The sequence below is a fragment of the Microtus oregoni genome, unplaced genomic scaffold (assembly GCF_018167655.1).
Source record: "Microtus oregoni isolate MIOR12 unplaced genomic scaffold, Mior012 000134F_ref0000037, whole genome shotgun sequence".
NCBI classification, from domain to species: domain Eukaryota; kingdom Metazoa; phylum Chordata; class Mammalia; order Rodentia; family Cricetidae; genus Microtus; species Microtus oregoni.
Genome location: NW_024544778.1, coordinates 98313 through 115101, shown reverse-complemented (window position 1 = coordinate 115101; position 16789 = coordinate 98313). Strand labels below are relative to the sequence as shown.

The window sequence follows — 16789 nt, the reverse complement described above, 5'->3', positions numbered from 1 at the left end:
GCAGGTGCAGCAGGTGGAGACACGAGTGCAGCAGGTGGAGACACGAGTGCAGGTCCAGCAGGTGGAGACACAAGTGCAGCAGGTGGAGACACGAGTACAGGTGCAGCAGGTGGAGACACGAGTGCAGGTCCAGCAGGTGGAGACACGAGTACAGGTGCAGCAGGTGGAGACACGAGTGCAGGTGCAGCAGGTGGAGACACGAGTGCAGGTGCAGCAGGTGGAGACACGAGTGCAGGTGCAGCAGGTGGAGACACGAGTGCAGCAGGTGGAGACACGAGTGCAGGTGCAGCAGGTGGAGACACGAGTGCAGGTGCAGCAGGTGGAGACACGAGTGCAGGTGCAGCAGGTGGAGACACGAGTGCAGGTGCAGCAGGTGGAGACACTAGTGCAGGTCCAGCAGGTGGAGACACGAGTGCAGGTGCAGCAGGTGGAGACATGAGTGCAGCAGGTGGAGACACGAGTGCAGCAGGTGGAGACACGAGTGCAGGTGCAGCAGGTGGAGACACGAGTGCAGGTGCAGCAGGTGGAGACACGAGTGCAGGTGCAGCAGGTGGAGACACGAGTGCAGGTCCAGCAGGTGGAGACACGAGTGCAGCAGGTGGAGACACGAGTGCAGGTCCAGCAGGTGGAGACACGAGTGCAGGTGCAGCAGGTGGAGACACGAGTGCAGGTGCAGCAGGTGGAGACACGAGTGCAGGTGCAGCAGGTGGAGACACGAGTGCAGGTGCAGCAGGTGGAGACACGAGTGCAGGTCCAGCAGGTGGAGACACGAGTGCAGGTGCAGCAGGTGGAGACACGAGTGCAGGTGCAGCAGGTGGAGACACGAGTGCAGGTGCAGCAGGTGGAGACACGAGTGCAGGTGCAGCAGGTGGAGACACGAGTGCAGATCCAGCAGGTGGAGACACGAGTGCGGGTCCAGCAGGTAGAGACATGAGTGCAGATCTTATTTTTTTAAATAAAATTTCTGTGTGTGCAGATGTTTTTGCCTGAGTGCGCGTCTGTGTACCATGTGTGTGCCTGCTGCCAGTGAAATCCAGATGGGGCATTGGATCCCCTAGGACTGGAGTTGGGGTGGTTCCAAGCCACCATGTAGGTGGCTAGGGTATTGAACCAGGTCCTCTGGAAGAGCAGTCAGCGCTCTTAACTGCTGAGCCATCTCTCCAGCCCCAATAGTGAGTCTTCCTATGACCTAAGACCCTGCTGTAGCAGAGAGGTGTCCATGAACCTTGGAACTGGGAGCTGAGCTCACCCTGGCCACTTCGCTAGGACAGTAGGCTCTGGCTAACAAGGCCATTCCTCCGTCCCTTAGTGTGAGGCCTTGTCCAGGTGCAGGGTTGGAGCATGGGGTCACGTGCTGAGCTGAAAGGAGGCGTGTGTTCTACTTCCTTGCAGACGGTGCCCCGCTCAGTGAGCTGTCCTGGTCGTCGTCCCTTGCAGTGGTTGCTGTGTCCTTCTCGGGGCTCTTCACTGTCATCGTCCTCATGCTGGCTTGCCTGTGCTGTAAGAAGGGCGGCATTGGGTTCAAGGTGAGGAGGGCGCAGGACCCACCCACCACCCGGCTCCCTTTCATCCAGGGGCATCCCTGGGATGGTATCCCATAGCCCCTCTTCTGGGGGATCCTGGGACCCTATCCCCTGCCCTCCATTTAGGGACCCCCCTTTGTAGACATGGCCCCACACTGTCGCATTCCAGCATTCGGGCCTGTCTGTGTCCAGGGAGGCTGAAGTGACCATAAGGAGCCTTTAAGGGCTCTCAACAGTGCTCTCTCTGGCAGCGAGGAGACTCTCAGTGAGTCACAGGGAAAGCAAAGCCACACAGACCCCCTTCCCCAGAACCCAGACCATCATCTGGGAGCTCCCTAACTTGGGCATCTTCTGCTCAGAGAGCATCCATCAGGATCCAGAGACAAGGGCACCTGTTTGTAGCTCCAGCCGCCATCTTGTCTGTGGCGTGTCCCCTGAAGGCCTCCCCAGGACTAGACTCCTCAGCCAGACGCCACAGCTGAGGCCTCCACTCCAGCGACAGAGGCCCAGGGGCATCCCTCATCTGTCCAGCTCTGTGGCCACTCCTGTCACCCTGTGGCTCTCAACAAGGAAGACAGGACAGAAAGCACAGAGCTGACCCCCAGAGTAGGCGCCACCCCGGCCTGTGAGGGCTACAGCCTTGCCTGTCAGCACACGGAGGCCTGGCCAGAGCCCTTGGCATTCCCGCACCCACGCTGGGCAGGTCAGGAGGTGGGGTTTCCACACTGCAGAGGTCAAGGCAGAAGGAAGGCTTGTGTATTGGGGGACACCTCCTACTGGGTACCCTGCACTAAATGCTGTTACCCCTTTGTAGCACAGGCCCCCAGCCAAGCAGGGGAGTTGAGTACTTGAATGGCAGCGTGGTGGCTCCCAGAGGCTGCAGGTCTGCACTGCCCTGGTGCCCCCTACCCCAGGGGACAGTCTCCTGACCACAGACTGGACAATCAAGGAGAATTGCCTTCCTAGAGGACCTTGTGGGGGTGGGAATGGGAACCCAGGGAGCGGCTTTGGTGGCCATTGTGTAGTAAGCCCCTCCTGGGGCACTGAGAACAAGGCCCCACACAAGGGCTAGCGGCAGCCCCTCCTACCCGTGCCCTTCTCACCTCCTCGGGAACATGGTGCCCAGAACATTCCAGCACCAGTGCAGAATCACCGTCTCCTGCGTCCACAGCGGGCTCCCTGCCGGAGGTGTTCTGGGCAGGGGCTGGCAGCCCCTATGCTCACTCTGTGTTACCTGATTGCCCGCTGTGCTGGGGGAGCCCAGCTGGCTTGGCTGGATCTCCAGCAAGGGAAGGTAATGGCTGGAGCCAGAACAAACGCAGAGGGGCAAGTGGTCATCTCAGGCTTGGGTGTGTGGGACCAGAGGAAATTCTAAGGAGGTCTTCTAGGCTCTGGGGAGGGAGAGCTGCCACCCAAAGCGCCGACCTGGGCTTGCCACCAGAAACATAGCAAGACAAATGACCTAGAAAAAGAAGAGGTCCCCAGGGTATGTTTGTCTGCTTGTCCACAGGATGTGACCTGGAGTGGGTAACAGGCTCTAGTCAGTGCCCGGCCCTCAACCCTCAGATCCTCAGTTCCCCACCTGGGCAGGGCTTGCGGCCCAGTGCCGGGGACAGGCTGGCCTTGTTCCGCTCTATCCCTGTTTTGGTTTTGGTTTTGTTTGTTTGTGGTTCTCGGCAAGTGTTCTGCCACTAATCCTGTCCTTGCTTGAAACTAGGCTGCGGCCCATCCTAGACTAACCCTGTTTGGACCTTGCTCCAGACGCAGTGGGGGTGGGGTGATCTCTGTTCTTCAGAATAGCAGCCTGTCCTCAGAGTAGCCTCCGGGGTACCCAACAGCAGGCTTTTAGGGGATCTGGGGCACTGGTGGTGGTAAGGGTGGTACCGTGGGGTGAGGCAGGTAGTAGAGACAGGGATGGTGAACGTGTCCCTGGGTCCCTTGCTCCCTGTGACAGCTAGGGTAGGAGCATTAGTTACTTGAACAGGTGTGCAGAGGCCATCAGACAGAAGCACGCACCTGGCCTAGCTCTGTGTTAGTCCTGTTGAGCTCCCAGAAATGAGCCTTTACGCCCTGTCCCGCCACCCCTGACCCGCTGTGGTGCCTGATCGCCCCCCTGTGCTGGTCCAACCTGCAGGAGTTTGAGAATGCTGAGGGGGACGAGTATGTGGCCGACTTCTCGGAGCAGGGCTCCCCGGCCGCAGCTGCGCAGAACGGCCCGGATGTGTATGTCTTGCCCCTCACGGAGGTCTCCTTGCCCATGGCCAAGCAGCCGGGTCGCTCAGGTAAGTGGACCTGTCTCCCTCCCCCCCATTGTGTCTTGGAGTCCACAGGCTGTGGAAGCCTGAGAACTCAGTTCTGGCAGTGGATACGGTGGGGGATGGGGACACAAGGGGTGTATGCGGTCGAGGCCTCCTTGGCAGCATCTCAGGCTGGCTGTGTTAGATCCAGATCCCCTTCTGGATCTGGTGGTCAGCTGTCAGCAGGCTTGAGAGTAGCCTTGTGCCTGTCATTTCTCACCCAAGGGACTGCTATGCGAGGGGACAGTAACTGGGGGCAGGTGGCCCAGCACTCTAGTTCTGGGATTATTTGCTTTTCTCTGCTGTTTCCCGGATACTTACCCTAGACTCCTGCTCCCTCGTGCCCAACCCTAGAGGGACATAGCCTCATTGTGCCTGCTGGATGGGGACTGCCCACACAGCAAAGGGCACATGAACAACAGGAGGGGTCTGGTCCCACCTAGAGGGCTAGTGTAGGCATGGCCCCATCCTATGGCCTCTTTGCCCTCTGCCTGCCTCTCCCATTTGCCTTCCTCCCAGAGTCTCTCCCCCTAGGCTGGCCCCTCCCTCCTCCAAGCTCTAGAGGTGACAGGTAAATGGGGTTCTAGAACCCCAGTTCTGTCCTGGTCAAGGCGTGGTCTCTTGGGACTATGGCTACCTCTACAGCAGTCAGCTCTCGGGCTTTTCGAGCCGGAAGTTTCAGCCAAGGGCTGTCCCTTGCTGTCCATCTGGTGGCTCCAGGGATACTGAGATGGGATTTAAGCAGAGAGTGCTGCTGGCCCCAAGGTCTCATTACTGTATGTGACAAGTGGGTCACTCTCCCCACCTCCACCCTGGGCCAGCCCCCCAGATTCTTTCCATCAGGGGCCCAGCCTCCATCAAGGGCTAGGGAGCCAACGGAGACTTAGACCCTCCGGCTACCAGCCTGGCCCAAGGCTGCATGCTCAGTGTCCCATCCCATTGAGTCTCACGGGGGAGAGCTCAAAAGTCAGACAGGATGCAGCATGGAGGGCCTGAACACATTTACCTGCTGATTCGGAGGCCCGCAGCCATCCCTAGCATCTCCTAAGAGGCAGGCAGGCTTGGCCACGCAGGGGCCTGGACCTTCCCAGAGGCCTTGGTGTCGCCTAACTGTAGACACTGCTAGGAGTGAGTGGGGAGCCAGAGGCTGGCATGAAGTATTGCCACCCCTGCACTGGGCCTGGAGAGACCCCACAGATCCTAGCTGGCCCCACTCCTGGGAGAGAGAGGACAGGGGTGGACAGGGGCCCAGGAGAGGTCATGCTTTCTCCATTGTTCAGCTTTGTGGTTTGGCGGGGGCATCTTCTCTCAAGTTGGGGGAAGGCTAGAGTGAGGATGGGTGAAGCCGCCTGAGCCTTCACCCCTGCCTCTATCTCCTAACGTGCAAACATTCTTCCGCCCCCGTGGTTGTCCTGGTATCCATTGTCCGGACCCTGAACCTGCCCAGGGATAACCAAGGTCCTAGAGAGCCCCAGGGTGGAAGGCAGGCATCCAGAAAGACTGGGGTCAGTGCGCTAGTCCCGGGACACAGGGCCCAGTGAGACTCTCCCATGAATTGGGCATGAAGCCGACATTCCCTGAGGAATGTCCCTGAGGGCTGCCCACTTTTCTTGGGTCCTCCCAACAGCTCCAATGCTGGCCTTCTGGGCTATTGGCGTGGGAGCAGAATTCAGGGAATCTGAGGGGGCATGAGTGGGTACAATGAGCCCTGGCCCTTTCCTTGCTGCCCACACTGACCCTTCTTCTCCACTGACTTCACTCAGCCTGGCCTGCAGGGAGAATAGGCCCAGTGTGTCCCGTACAGGGCTGTGCCAAGCAGCCCCCAACAAAGGCGCCTTTGGTGTGGCTGGTGTTTGGATGCCAGCCTGTGGCAGGGGTGGGGGGTGGGCCACTCTGGTGTCCTCCCGGACCTCAGTACCAGCTTCTTGCCTCACCCAAAACTGCCTTCCAGGCCCTGCCGTCTGGGCTTGACTTATCCCGGTGGCTCTGAGTACCCTTCCCCGGGATTGGTCAGAAGTATGCCTGGATGCGGATTGAGATCTATGACTCTGCTCATAGCAATCACTGCAGAGCCCGAGAGACACCGGCCCTCGATGGCAACCTGCAAATGCGGCCTCCAAGTTTGCAGAGCCTCCCTAACTGGGGGCTTGGGGTAGTTCCCGGGGCTCCGGACAGCCTGGTAAGGAGAGGTAGCAGTGGCTAAGTAGTAGTTCCTGAGTCTCCCATTCTAATATAGTGCAACTTCTCAAGTCCACGGACCTGGGCCGGCACAGCCTCCTGTACCTAAAGGAGATTGGCCACGGCTGGTTTGGGAAGGTAAGTGTAACTCAGGGTGGTGGGAACAGCATGGTGTGGGCTTGCTTCTCCTGGGAGTCCCCTGGGGAGGGGCTATTCTCACACACACCCCTAACTGGACTGTGCACCCAAGTACTCCTTCCTCACTGTGAACCCCAAAGAGTGGGAAAAGTGGGAGACTTGAGGTGGACCTGGGCTGAGTGTCCCAGCCAGAGGTTTCGGTGGAACCCTGGCTGCATCTGAGGCACTAGGAGTCAAATGGCCTTTCCTATGGAGACTGGAAGGGGCCCCTGTGATGCCGGTCCCATCTGGCAGGTGTTCTTGGGGGAGGTCCACTCGGGTGTCAGCGGCACGCAGGTGGTGGTGAAGGAGCTGAAGGCCAGCGCCAGTGTGCAGGAGCAGATGCAGTTCCTGGAGGAGGCACAGCCCTACAGGTGGGTGGGCGTTGGGGACCAGCACGGTGGGAGAACTGGGCGGTCGTGGGAAGGGGAGAGTTGTTGGCTTGTTCCCCTTCCTGCCTTCTAACTCGAATGTCTGGGGCTCTTCCAGGGCCCTGCAGCACGGCAACCTGCTTCAGTGTCTGGCCCAGTGTGCTGAGGTGACCCCCTACCTGCTGGTTATGGAGTTCTGTCCGTTGGTGAGTGGCAGTCCGTGGGAGGCAGTTGTCCTGAAGGAAAGTGGGAGGCCTTTTTGAGCAGGGCTCCTCTCCCGTTCTGTCAAAGTGCTCTGTCTAGTAGCTCCAGCCCTGCACTCTCTGAGGAGGCCTGCTTAGCAAGGATGAGCCTCCAACTGCAGCAGGGGCAACCCTGTCGGGGCTTGGTAGTTCAGCATGAGAGCCAGCCACTGGGCTCACACAGATCCTGGGGTTTTCTCTTTACCCTCAGGCCCTGGGTCTTCTCCTTGCCCTTGGGTCCCTTTATGTGCAGTTTTGTGCAAGCTGAGGCTGCTGTCTTGAGGCCGCTGTGGCGGAGTTGGGATATAGGCTCTGCTGAAATGGCTGTGAGTGCTCGGGATACCAGCTGATGCTCAGGCCACCAGACCCTGGTTCTCTCAGGGGTGGGTTGCCGTGTACTGGTGGTGACCGACTGCTAGCAGGTCACTGTGTGCTCTCTCGGCAGGGGGACCTCAAAGGTTACCTTCGGAGCTGCCGGGTGACAGAGTCCATGGCCCCTGATCCCCTGACCTTGCAGCGCATGGCGTGTGAGGTGGCCTGTGGGGTCTTGCATCTACATCGTCACAATTACGTACACAGGTGAGGGCTAGTGAGACCACACAGACCATGGTCACCAAGCCCTGGTCCCCCAGGCCTCATGAGCTGAAAAGGTCATCTACATAACATCCAATGGCCACTCTGTAAGGACTTTTATAATTCTTAAAACTGTGAAAACTAGCTGGGCGTGGTGACTCACACTAATCCCAGCACTCCGGAGGCAGAGGTAGGCGGATCTCTATGAGTTTAAGTCCAGTCTGATCTACAGACTGCGTTTCAAGACAGCCGGGGCTGAGTAGAGAAGACCCTGCCTCAAAAAAAAAAAAAAATGAGTAACAGTGGAAAAGCCTGGAGTTTGAAACTCACTTTGTAGACAATTAAATGAAGGAATCCGTATTGTCTCCTATCACGGTCAGTCACACTTGGGCCTCACCTCGTAAAGGGAGTGGCTGGACCCGCCCTGCAGTGGGAGGGGTGGCTCTGCCCTGCCTCTGGCCAGGCTGCCCAGCCTCCCATGAGCCGGGGGACACGTGCTGGAAGAAGTGGCGATGGACGAGTGGCCTTGCCAGCCCCGACGCTGCACAGGCCGTCCTCCCCAACAATATCCTGGTGCTGAGTGATGACTCAGCTGACTCCAGCATCAGTGATTTTGTTGAAGAGGGCAGCTGCCAGCCTCCTGCCCCGCCCCGCCCTTGCCCCGCCCACTCCCCGGCCCGGTCCCGCCCCCGTCTCCTGCCCCGCGCCATGTCCCGCCCCTGCCCCACCTCCTGTCTAGCCCCCCGGCCCCGTCCAAATGCAGGGACCCAGGCCTCCCCGCCCTCAGCTGTCCCCTGGCATAGTCCACCTAGGGTCGAGGCAGACCAGGATGGCTCCATCTTTACCCAGAGACCCTCTGCATTGCAGCAGTGTGGCCGAGGCAGGCACATCCCATACCACTCTGTTCTCCTGTGCCTCGAACACTCACATGGCCTCCTGACCAGCAAGAGGATAAAAGCTGGCATCCCAGGCTTGCCACCGAGTTGGAGGAAGTCCTGGTTGGCTGCTTTGTGGCCCAGCCTGTTCTAGACCCGAGTTCCACTTCCGTGTAACAGGGCAGGCCTACACTCTAGAACATGGGCTCTGACAGTTGCAGGACCCGCTGTGACACTCTAGGCCTCGAGTTCCCTGTGAATTCTAACCTCCTGAGGATTCGGGTGATGGTGTAGTGGGTTTGGAAGGGTGGTGGTCCTGGAAGGGCACTACAGACACACAGAACCAGGAAAAGGGTAGAAGGGGCTGAGTTCTACTGTTGGTCAGGCAGCAACTTGCTGGGGGTCCTTGAGCCTCTTTGAGCATTATGTTTTCATGTGCATTGCCACGTTCAAAGTGCCGTCCACGCAGGCCTCCCAAAATAGCCAGTGTGGGGTATAAAGTCAGAGCTTGAGCACAAGCCGGTGGCTCCTCAGACATTCCTTCCTGCCCGGAGCCAACCACACAGCTGTGGGTAAAGGACCCGCAGTGCTGGACACCCCCAGGCCGGCGGGCTTTGCTGGCTTGGCTGACGTTGCCTCCCACCCTGCAGCGACCTGGCCCTGAGGAACTGCCTGCTAACAGCTGACCTGACGGTGAAGGTCGGCGACTATGGTTTGTCACACTGCAAATACCGGGTAAGTGAGGGCAGATGGAGCCTGCGAGCAGGGGTGGCCGCCAAGCGGAGTTAACCCCATCCCGTCCCTGTCCCTGGGCGTTGCAGGAAGACTACCTCGTGACTGCCGACCAGCTGTGGGTTCCTCTGCGCTGGATTGCGCCAGAGCTGGTGGACGAGGTGCATGGCAACCTGCTGGTGGTCGACCAGACCAAGGCCAGCAATGTGTGGTGAGTGCAGGCCTGGCTGCAGGGGGTGGGGGCCTGAGATGCCGCCTGCCCGGATGCTTCAACACTCCCCTTCCTTCTCTGGCTAGGGACAGGCTGGAACCCAGGGAAAGCATACTCACGTCTGCCACCATGTGGCCTTGTGAGGTCACTCAGGGACTACTAGTTCCCGGTGGGTTCCTGAGGCGGCCGGGGCAGTCAAGGATGTGGGGCCTTCAAGACAGGACCAACAGACACTCACCAATACCGGGGCCAAGGTGCATGTTAGGTTAGAGACCCATCATGAGATACTGTCGTAGGCCCTGTGTCCTTACGGGATACAGGGCCTTAACTTGCACCTGTGCCCCTAGAGGGAGCAGCTACGGGGGGGGGGGGGGGGACTGGCCTGAAGGCAAGTGTTCAGGGATCCTGCGCAGCTGTGCTCAGCCTGACCTACTGTGGCTACCCTTGCAGGTCCCTGGGTGTGACCATCTGGGAGCTCTTCGAGTTGGGTGCGCAGCCGTATCCCCAGCACTCGGACCGGCAGGTGCTGGCTTACGCCGTCCGAGAGCAGCAGCTTAAGCTGCCCAAGCCCCAGCTGCAGCTGAGTCTATCTGATCGCTGGTGAGGACCCCACCCCCCTGAACAGGCAGGAAGAGGGGCTACAGCTTGCGGCTGGTTGGTCCACCTCTCCATGGCTTCTGGGTCTCTGTAGCCTAAACAGGCAGGGAGATACCGTACCCCAGACCCCTTCCCGGGCTGCTAGGTCCGCCTTGGGAGATTGCCTTAACTGCCCCCAAAGCACCCCGCGCATGGGGGACCCGAGTATCCCAGGAGGGCAGGTTATACTTCTGGCCAGTGTGCCCGTGGATGTGGCCAGGGCCACCTATGAAGGCCTCCCGGCAGGTACGAAGTGATGCAATTCTGCTGGCTGCAGCCGGAGCAGAGGCCCACGGCTGAAGAGGTTCATCTACTGCTGTCTTACTTGTGCGCCAAGGGCACCACGGAGTTGGAGGAGGAGTTTGAGCGGCGCTGGCGCTCCCTGCGGCCCAGCGGCAGCACGGGCCTGGGGTCAGGTTCCACTGGCGCGGCAGCTGCCGCCGCGGAGCTCGCCGCTGCCTCGTCTTTCCCGCTGCTGGAGCAGTTCACCAGTGACGGCTTCCACGTGGACGGTGACGACGTGCTGACAGTAACCGAGACAAGCCACGGCCTCAACTTCGAGTACAAGTGGGAGGCGGGCTGTGGCGCGGAGGCGTTCCCACCCCCAGGGGGCGGCGTTTCGAGCCCAGACTCCGCGGCGCGCCTGCAGGAGTTGTGTGCACCCGACAGCTCACCCCCGGGAGTGGTGCCTGTGCTCAGCGCCCACAGCCCCTCGGTGGGTAGCGAGTACTTCATCCGCCTTGAAGGGGCAGTACCTGCTGCTGGCCATGACCCGGACTGTGCTGGCTGTGCTCCCAGTCCCGAAGCTGGCACTGACCAGGATAACAACTCCGAGGACAGCACCGCCACTTCTCTCGTTATGGAGCCACTGCTGGGCCACGCACCTCCCTCTGGGGGCCTGTGGGGCTCCTGTGACCACCATTCGTGTAGGAGGCAAGAACCGCCCAGCCACTCACGCTCACCCTCTCCTGGGACCCCGATGTTGCCGACTGAAGACATAGACTGGGGTGTGGCTACCTTCTGCCCACCCTTCTTTGATGAGCCATTGAGTGCCTCTCCCTCTGGGAGTCCTGAGGCCCAGCCATCCCCCAGCGACGAGGAGCTGGAGGAGGAGAAGGCCGGGAGGGCTGCTCACCGCGGACACTGGAGCTCCAATGTTTCAGCCAACAATAACAGCGGCAGCCGAGACCCAGAATCTTGGGATCCCGGCTATGTGAGCAGCTTCACAGACAGCTACAGGGACGACTGTTCCAGCCTAGAGCAGACCCCACGGGCCTCCCCTGAGCTGGGCCACCCTCTGTCCCAGGAGGATCCCAGAGAATTTCTGCCTGGGCTTGTGGTAGCAGCCTCTCCCGGTCAGGAGTCAAGCCGCTGCTACAGCCTGCTCCCTCTGTGTCCTGCCAAAGGCCTGGCACCTGCTGCTTGTCTGGCCACACGCCCCTGGACAGAGGCAGCTGTAGGTGGGGGTGAGAGCCCGCAGCTGGAACCCAGACTTGCCCAGGAGGCCGAGGCCTCTGCTGAATCCCAGCTATCCCTTCCTTCTGTCCCCTCCCCATCTCACGAAGGAGCCTCACTTCCTTCAGAGGAGGCAAGTGCTCCCCACATCCTGCCTGCCTCTCCCACACCCGCTGCTGGCAGCTGGGTGACTGTCCCTAAGCCAGCCCTTAGTCTGGACAGCTGCGGCAGTTCTCTGGGGCAGGAGGCACCCAGCAGTGACGAGGACGCTACCGAGGCTACGTCGGGAGTCTTCACCGACTTGTCCAGTGATGGCCTTCACGCTGAGAAGCCAGGCATAGTACCAGCCTTGCGCTGTCTGCAGAAGCAGGTGGGGACCCCTGATTCGCTGGACTCTCTGGACATCCCGTCCTCAGCCAGCGATGGTGGCTGTGAGGTCTTGAGCCCATTAGCTGCTTGTCCCCATGCCGGGCAGCCCCGTGCCGCAGACAGTGGCTATGATACAGAGAACTATGGGTCTCCAGAGTTTGTGCTCAAAGAGGCCCATGAGGCGAGCGAGCCTGAGGCCTTTGGGGAACTAGCCTCAGAGGGTGAGAGCCCAGGGCCCGAGACTTTGCTCTCTGTCTCCCTTGGTGGCCTCAGCAAGAAGAACCCCTACCGAGACTCTGCCTACTTCTCGGACCTGGATGCTGAGTCTGAACCCACCTTTGGCCCTGAGAAGCGCGGTGGGGTCCAGGACTCCCAAAAGGAGCAAGACCTAAAGAGCCCACCTAGTTCAGGGCATCAGTCTGGGCAGGCTTTTCCCGGGCCTGAGGTGCCCAGGGAGGCCCCAGCTACTAACCCCAGGGAGGTGCTGCCCCCACCACAGCAGCAGGAGGAGTCCTTGCCGGATGGCCCCAGGCCAGAGCCTCTTGGGGCTCAAGGCCCAGTCGAGGGGCAGCCTGGACCCAGCTCTAGTCATTCCAAACGCTTCCTGCTGGCCTCAGTCCCACTGAGCTCAGAAGGCAATGGCGTGGAGCCCCAGGACCCCCCAGGGCCAGCCCCGCTTGGGAGAATGGGAAGTCCTAGCGTGCCCAGATCCCCACTCTGTCTGGCCCTACCTGGCCGTCCAGGGGCTTTGGAGGGCCGGCCAGAGGAGGAAGAGGAGGGCAGTGAGGACAGTGATGAATCTGAAGAGGAGCTTCGATGCTACAGCATCCAGGAGCCCAGCGAGGACAGTGAGGAGGAGCCACTCGCGGTGCCTGTGGTCGTGGCTGAGAGTCAGAGCGCCCGCAATCTGCGCAGCTTGCTGAAGATGCCCAGCCTCCTGTCTGAGGCCTTCTGCGAGGACCTGGAGCGCAAGAAGAAGGCCGTGTCCTTCTTTGATGACGTCACGGTCTACCTCTTCGACCAGGTGGGCTGTTGCCGCGGGTATGCACGGGGCTGGGAGAGGGTGGGCAGCCCAAGTCACACGGTGCTCTGCCCCTCCAGGAGAGCCCCACCCGAGAGACTGGGGAGCCCTTCCCCAACACGAAGGATTCACTCCCCACGTTCCCGGAGGGTAGCCCCGGCTCACCCAGTGCCCCGGGCCTGCCGCGGCGGGCTGACCACTTGCCCGACAGCTCCACTCCTGAACAGGGTGAGCAGGTGTTGGGGGCCAGATGGTGACATCACTGTCACGCGAGGGCTGGGTTCAGAATGTGATGTCACCTGAAGTGGGGGCTGGGAGGCGATGCAGTGAAAGTAACGCTGGGACCTGACTTGCAGGCAGTAGGCTCGAATGGGATGATGAGTTCCCACTGGTGCCTGGCAAGGCTGCCTTGGTGACTGCACTGGACCCAGTGGACCCCGTCCTGGCCGCGCCCACCACGCCAGCTGCGCCCTTCTCACGGTTCACCGTGTCTCCCACGCCTGCCTCCCGCTTCTCCATCACTCACGTATCCGACTCGGAGGCCCAGTCGGTGGGAGGTGAGTGTGGCGGGGCTGAGGTGGAGCAGAGGGACATTGTGGTTGGGCATCCATAAGGGGCGTCGGCAGGGGGAGATTTGGTGGCCCCTGGTCTGCTGGACATTGCCCTCTTAACGGTGTTTGGTTTCTGGCCTTTGGGCAGACACTGTGTCCAGGTGCACTTGGCCTACGGCCTCCTAGGTCCCAGGACCTGCCCACCCTCTGCCCAGTCTACCCTCCACAGCAGGCTGCCCACCCTCTGCCCAGTCTACCTTCCACAGAGGGCTGCCCACCCTCTGCCCAGTCTACCCTCCACAGCAGGATGCCCACCCTCTGCCCAGTCTACCCTCCACAGCAGGATGCCCACCCTCTGCCCAGTCTACCCTCCACAGCAGGCTGCCCACCCTCTGCCCAGTCTACCCTCCACAGCAGGCTGCCCACCGCCCACCCAGTCTACCCTTGCTCTGCTCTTCTCAGCCCCACCCTGGCCTCCCACAACTTACAAGACCAATCCGAGCATGGTGGTCATTAATCCACTGGCTTACCTCTGGTTTGAGGTTCTTGCTAGGTGTCCCTATCGGGACTGTGCCCAAGTGGTGGTGCCATAGCCAACACTATCCAGTCATGAGCCCCCTCCACTTCCCGCACCAAGGCAGGCTCCTCTCTGCCAGGTTCCCCTTACCCAGTTTTGACAAGCTCTTTTTGCCGACTCCCCCTGCCCACGCATACCTCTTCCCCAGTAGTCCTGGCTGTGGTAGGCAGCCTTGAGAGAAGGACCTGTCACCCTCAGCCCTGGCACGGGGAGGTGACTACATGACACTGACCATGCTCTCTTTGTTTGGGCCTCAGTTCCCTTTGTTCAAGGACTCGGGGGGGGGGCATTTGCTAAGCATCGCCGGCTCTGGATCAGGGTGACATGGGGAAGAGAAATGGGTCCATCTCCTGCCCACCCACAGGTCCACCACATTGGACAGGCCTGTTGGCGAGCCAGGCGATTGCAGGGGTGGGAGAACCTATCTGGTTACGGCCTCACGTACTCACACAGCGCCCCCTTTACCAGGCCCAGCAGCAAGCACTGGGGGCCGATGCACAGAGGCTTGAGGCCCCGGTAGTTTCGCCCTTCGGAGGCTGGCGTCACTGGAACCCCTGCCATCCTGTCCGGGCAGCAGCAAGGATGGTGACTGGAAATGAGTGGGGACCACCGACCCCCCCACAGCTTCCTGGAGAAGCAGGTGGATGAGAGGCCTCTATCTAGCTCTGGACGTGTGGGGCCGTGGTCCTCCTGTGCTACCTGATGGGAGAATGTGTCCTGAGTGGACACTGGGGTTTGCTGCTAGCCCCTGGACATACCTGAAGCCCGATGGCTTATGGGTGTCTGTAAGCATATACATGCACACTCAAGAAGGGCCCCCGACCCCTAGGTGGCTCTGCACTCCTGGGCAGGCCCCCCCATCACCTCCCTGCAGCCACTCTTCCTTATATGGCTGATGGTGGTGAATTGGCCTCCGGCCAGGACCATGCAATCCAAGGGCCTGCATGCCCTGTTGGCTACATCCTGCCTCGTGTTCAAAGGACACTTGGCCAGGTTTCAAGGCTTTAAGCCTATAGGTCCCTTTTGGGTCCCCCACATTTCTTACTTGGGTCTAGATTTGCTCAGAGCAAGGTCGGACCCCTGGGCTCCAAGCCCTTATCTCAGAGTCTGTGGCTGGCTCCCCTTCACTTTGTCTGCAGAAGCCCATCCCGATAGGGGCCTAGGTCCTGCTGCTTAGCAGAGGCTTCCAGGCTGCAGCCGGACGGCCCCAGAGATGCCCTCTACAGGGTAGTGTGGGCACTCTCCCTCACAGAGCGGAACCCTGCCCCATACCCTGGCCAGAGAATAGGGTGTACCCTACAGCCACTGTGGGGCTCCTGCCTGCAGGCAGGGCTGGGAGAAAACAGGGCTGGGGTGGGCTGCACAGGGAATATTTTTTGTAATTTGCTGGAGTGAATGGAGACGGGGTGATTCTAAGTTATTGTTGCCAAAGACCTGTAAAGTGTATTGTCGCTTTGGGGGCGGGGCAATGGGTTTTGTTTTTGTTGTTTTTAGTTTGAGGCTTAGGATGCTGGTGCAATGATTTTCTTGTTCCTTGTTTTTTAAGAGAAACCAAGCTAAGAAAAAAAAAAACAGCCTTTGTGCTCGGTGTTTTCTTTCTGGGTCTGTAGCTAACACCCCCAGGGGGATGGCAGACTGGGAACCCAGCAGTCATCTCTGTTCTTCTGCCCCTCAGCCCTCTCCTGTCCCTCCAGAAGGTTCTCTTAGGTCAGATGAAAGGGCACCTTGCAGAGTAGTCCTCTGCCCACCCTAGCCTGTCCTCAGGCGGCAGTGGTGGAGGGGGGCAGGGGACTGGACTCCCCGCTCTTCGCTTTGCCCTGTGGGGGAACTAGCCCATGTGCCCATGGTGAGCAGGCGGCTCCAGAGGTTCCGCCTGGGTCTTCTCTGCACCCTAGAGCTCCTGCCATGGACTCAGTTCACCGCACTGCTCCAGACAAAGATCTGATGTGGTCTCATAAGGGCCTGCGTTTTAACTGAAGCGGGGAGGCAGAGGGGAGCTGGGCTCAGCCTGGCTCGCCTCTAGTGCAACAGCACAGCTATGCTCATGATAAATCACCCTTATAAGGGTGCAGGTGTGCCCCGCCCTGTTCCTGGCCATGCTCCCAGGCTAAGAGAACACACCGCAACAGGTGGGTACATGTTTATTGGCCGGACACACATGTGGGCTAAAAAATTAAAAATAAAAAAAAAATTCAGCATGGGAGTGGGCCCCCTTCCAGCTACGGGCTGACAGACTGTCCTCTTCTGCATCTGGAGGCACTCGAGGTTCCACAGTGGGGTCATAGATGCCTGCCATTTAAGTGCTGGCCCTCTGTTGGGGCACATCCATGGACTTGACCTCCTGAGGCAGCCTCCTCCCCAGGAACACCTGGGATCCAGCCCAGGCTGGGCTGACGTGAAGCACTGTCAGGGAGTGGGGCAGGGCTGTCTTCTCCGGTTGCCCTGGGTGGCGTGGGTGGTGGACGCAGCGGTGACAAGTAGCAGCCCGTCAGCTGAGCAGAGGGGCTGATCTGTCGTTGGTCACTGTCGGCTTCAGATGGACGTTGGCGAAGGGATTCCTGGGGAGAGAAGAGCAGGTTCAGTTTGGACAGGCGCTTCGGCTAAGCTGTGCCACCAAGCTACTCCTGAGACCCCCAGTACTAGACCCCAACGGCTTATTCTTGGAGCCAGGCGGAGCTGGGTGCCGTCTCAAGACCTGTTAGCCCCTAGCGTGACTACCCACTGACACCTTACACGCTCCACGCTGGGTGGCAGAGTGGGCACGATGGTGAGGACCAGCTGTTCCCTTCCCACCTCGGGCTGGAAGTCCTTAAGGAAGTAAGCCCCCACCCCCAGGCCGAGCCCAAGGAGTGGTTCTCCCGTGCACAGAGGACACAGCTCAGCGGGTCACACAAACCAGCCCAGGCATGCAGGGCGCCGCAGGAGGCACACTGTAGACACGCAGACACGACAGACACAAGGCGCACGCGCCCTGACTCCACAGGCTGCGGATGGACACCAC

At 60.1% G+C, this 16789-nt stretch overlaps 2 protein-coding genes across 6 annotated transcripts in view; one reads left to right on the top strand and one right to left on the bottom strand.

Annotated features, from left to right (window-relative positions):
- The window catches only part of LOC121444610 (serine/threonine-protein kinase LMTK1), a 40246-nt gene extending 24897 nt beyond the window's left edge, over window positions 1–15349 (top strand). For both annotated transcript variants that reach the window (XM_041646475.1, XM_041646476.1), the window contains exons 2-14: window positions 1393–1526; window positions 3658–3805; window positions 6057–6136; window positions 6431–6549; window positions 6665–6752; window positions 7234–7367; window positions 8887–8971; window positions 9058–9179; window positions 9630–9779; window positions 10062–12663; window positions 12741–12888; window positions 13017–13217; window positions 14257–15349. In XM_041646475.1, coding sequence (XP_041502409.1) covers window positions 1393–1526; window positions 3658–3805; window positions 6057–6136; window positions 6431–6549; window positions 6665–6752; window positions 7234–7367; window positions 8887–8971; window positions 9058–9179; window positions 9630–9779; window positions 10062–12663; window positions 12741–12888; window positions 13017–13217; window positions 14257–14297 — 4052 coding nt within the window. In that variant the 3' untranslated portion in view covers window positions 14298–15349. The remainder of the gene's footprint in view (window positions 1–1392; window positions 1527–3657; window positions 3806–6056; window positions 6137–6430; window positions 6550–6664; window positions 6753–7233; window positions 7368–8886; window positions 8972–9057; window positions 9180–9629; window positions 9780–10061; window positions 12664–12740; window positions 12889–13016; window positions 13218–14256) is intronic.
- Window positions 15350–15922: 573 nt separating this feature from the next.
- The window catches only part of LOC121444607 (brain-specific angiogenesis inhibitor 1-associated protein 2), a 65725-nt gene continuing 64858 nt past the window's right edge, over window positions 15923–16789 (bottom strand). For all 4 annotated transcript variants that reach the window (XM_041646467.1, XM_041646468.1, XM_041646465.1 and 1 more), the window contains one exon: window positions 15923–16346. Coding sequence is in view for 2 of the 4 variants with exons in the window: in XM_041646465.1 (XP_041502399.1) it covers window positions 16277–16346 (70 nt within the window). In the remaining 2 variants the exon portion in view is untranslated. The remainder of the gene's footprint in view (window positions 16347–16789) is intronic.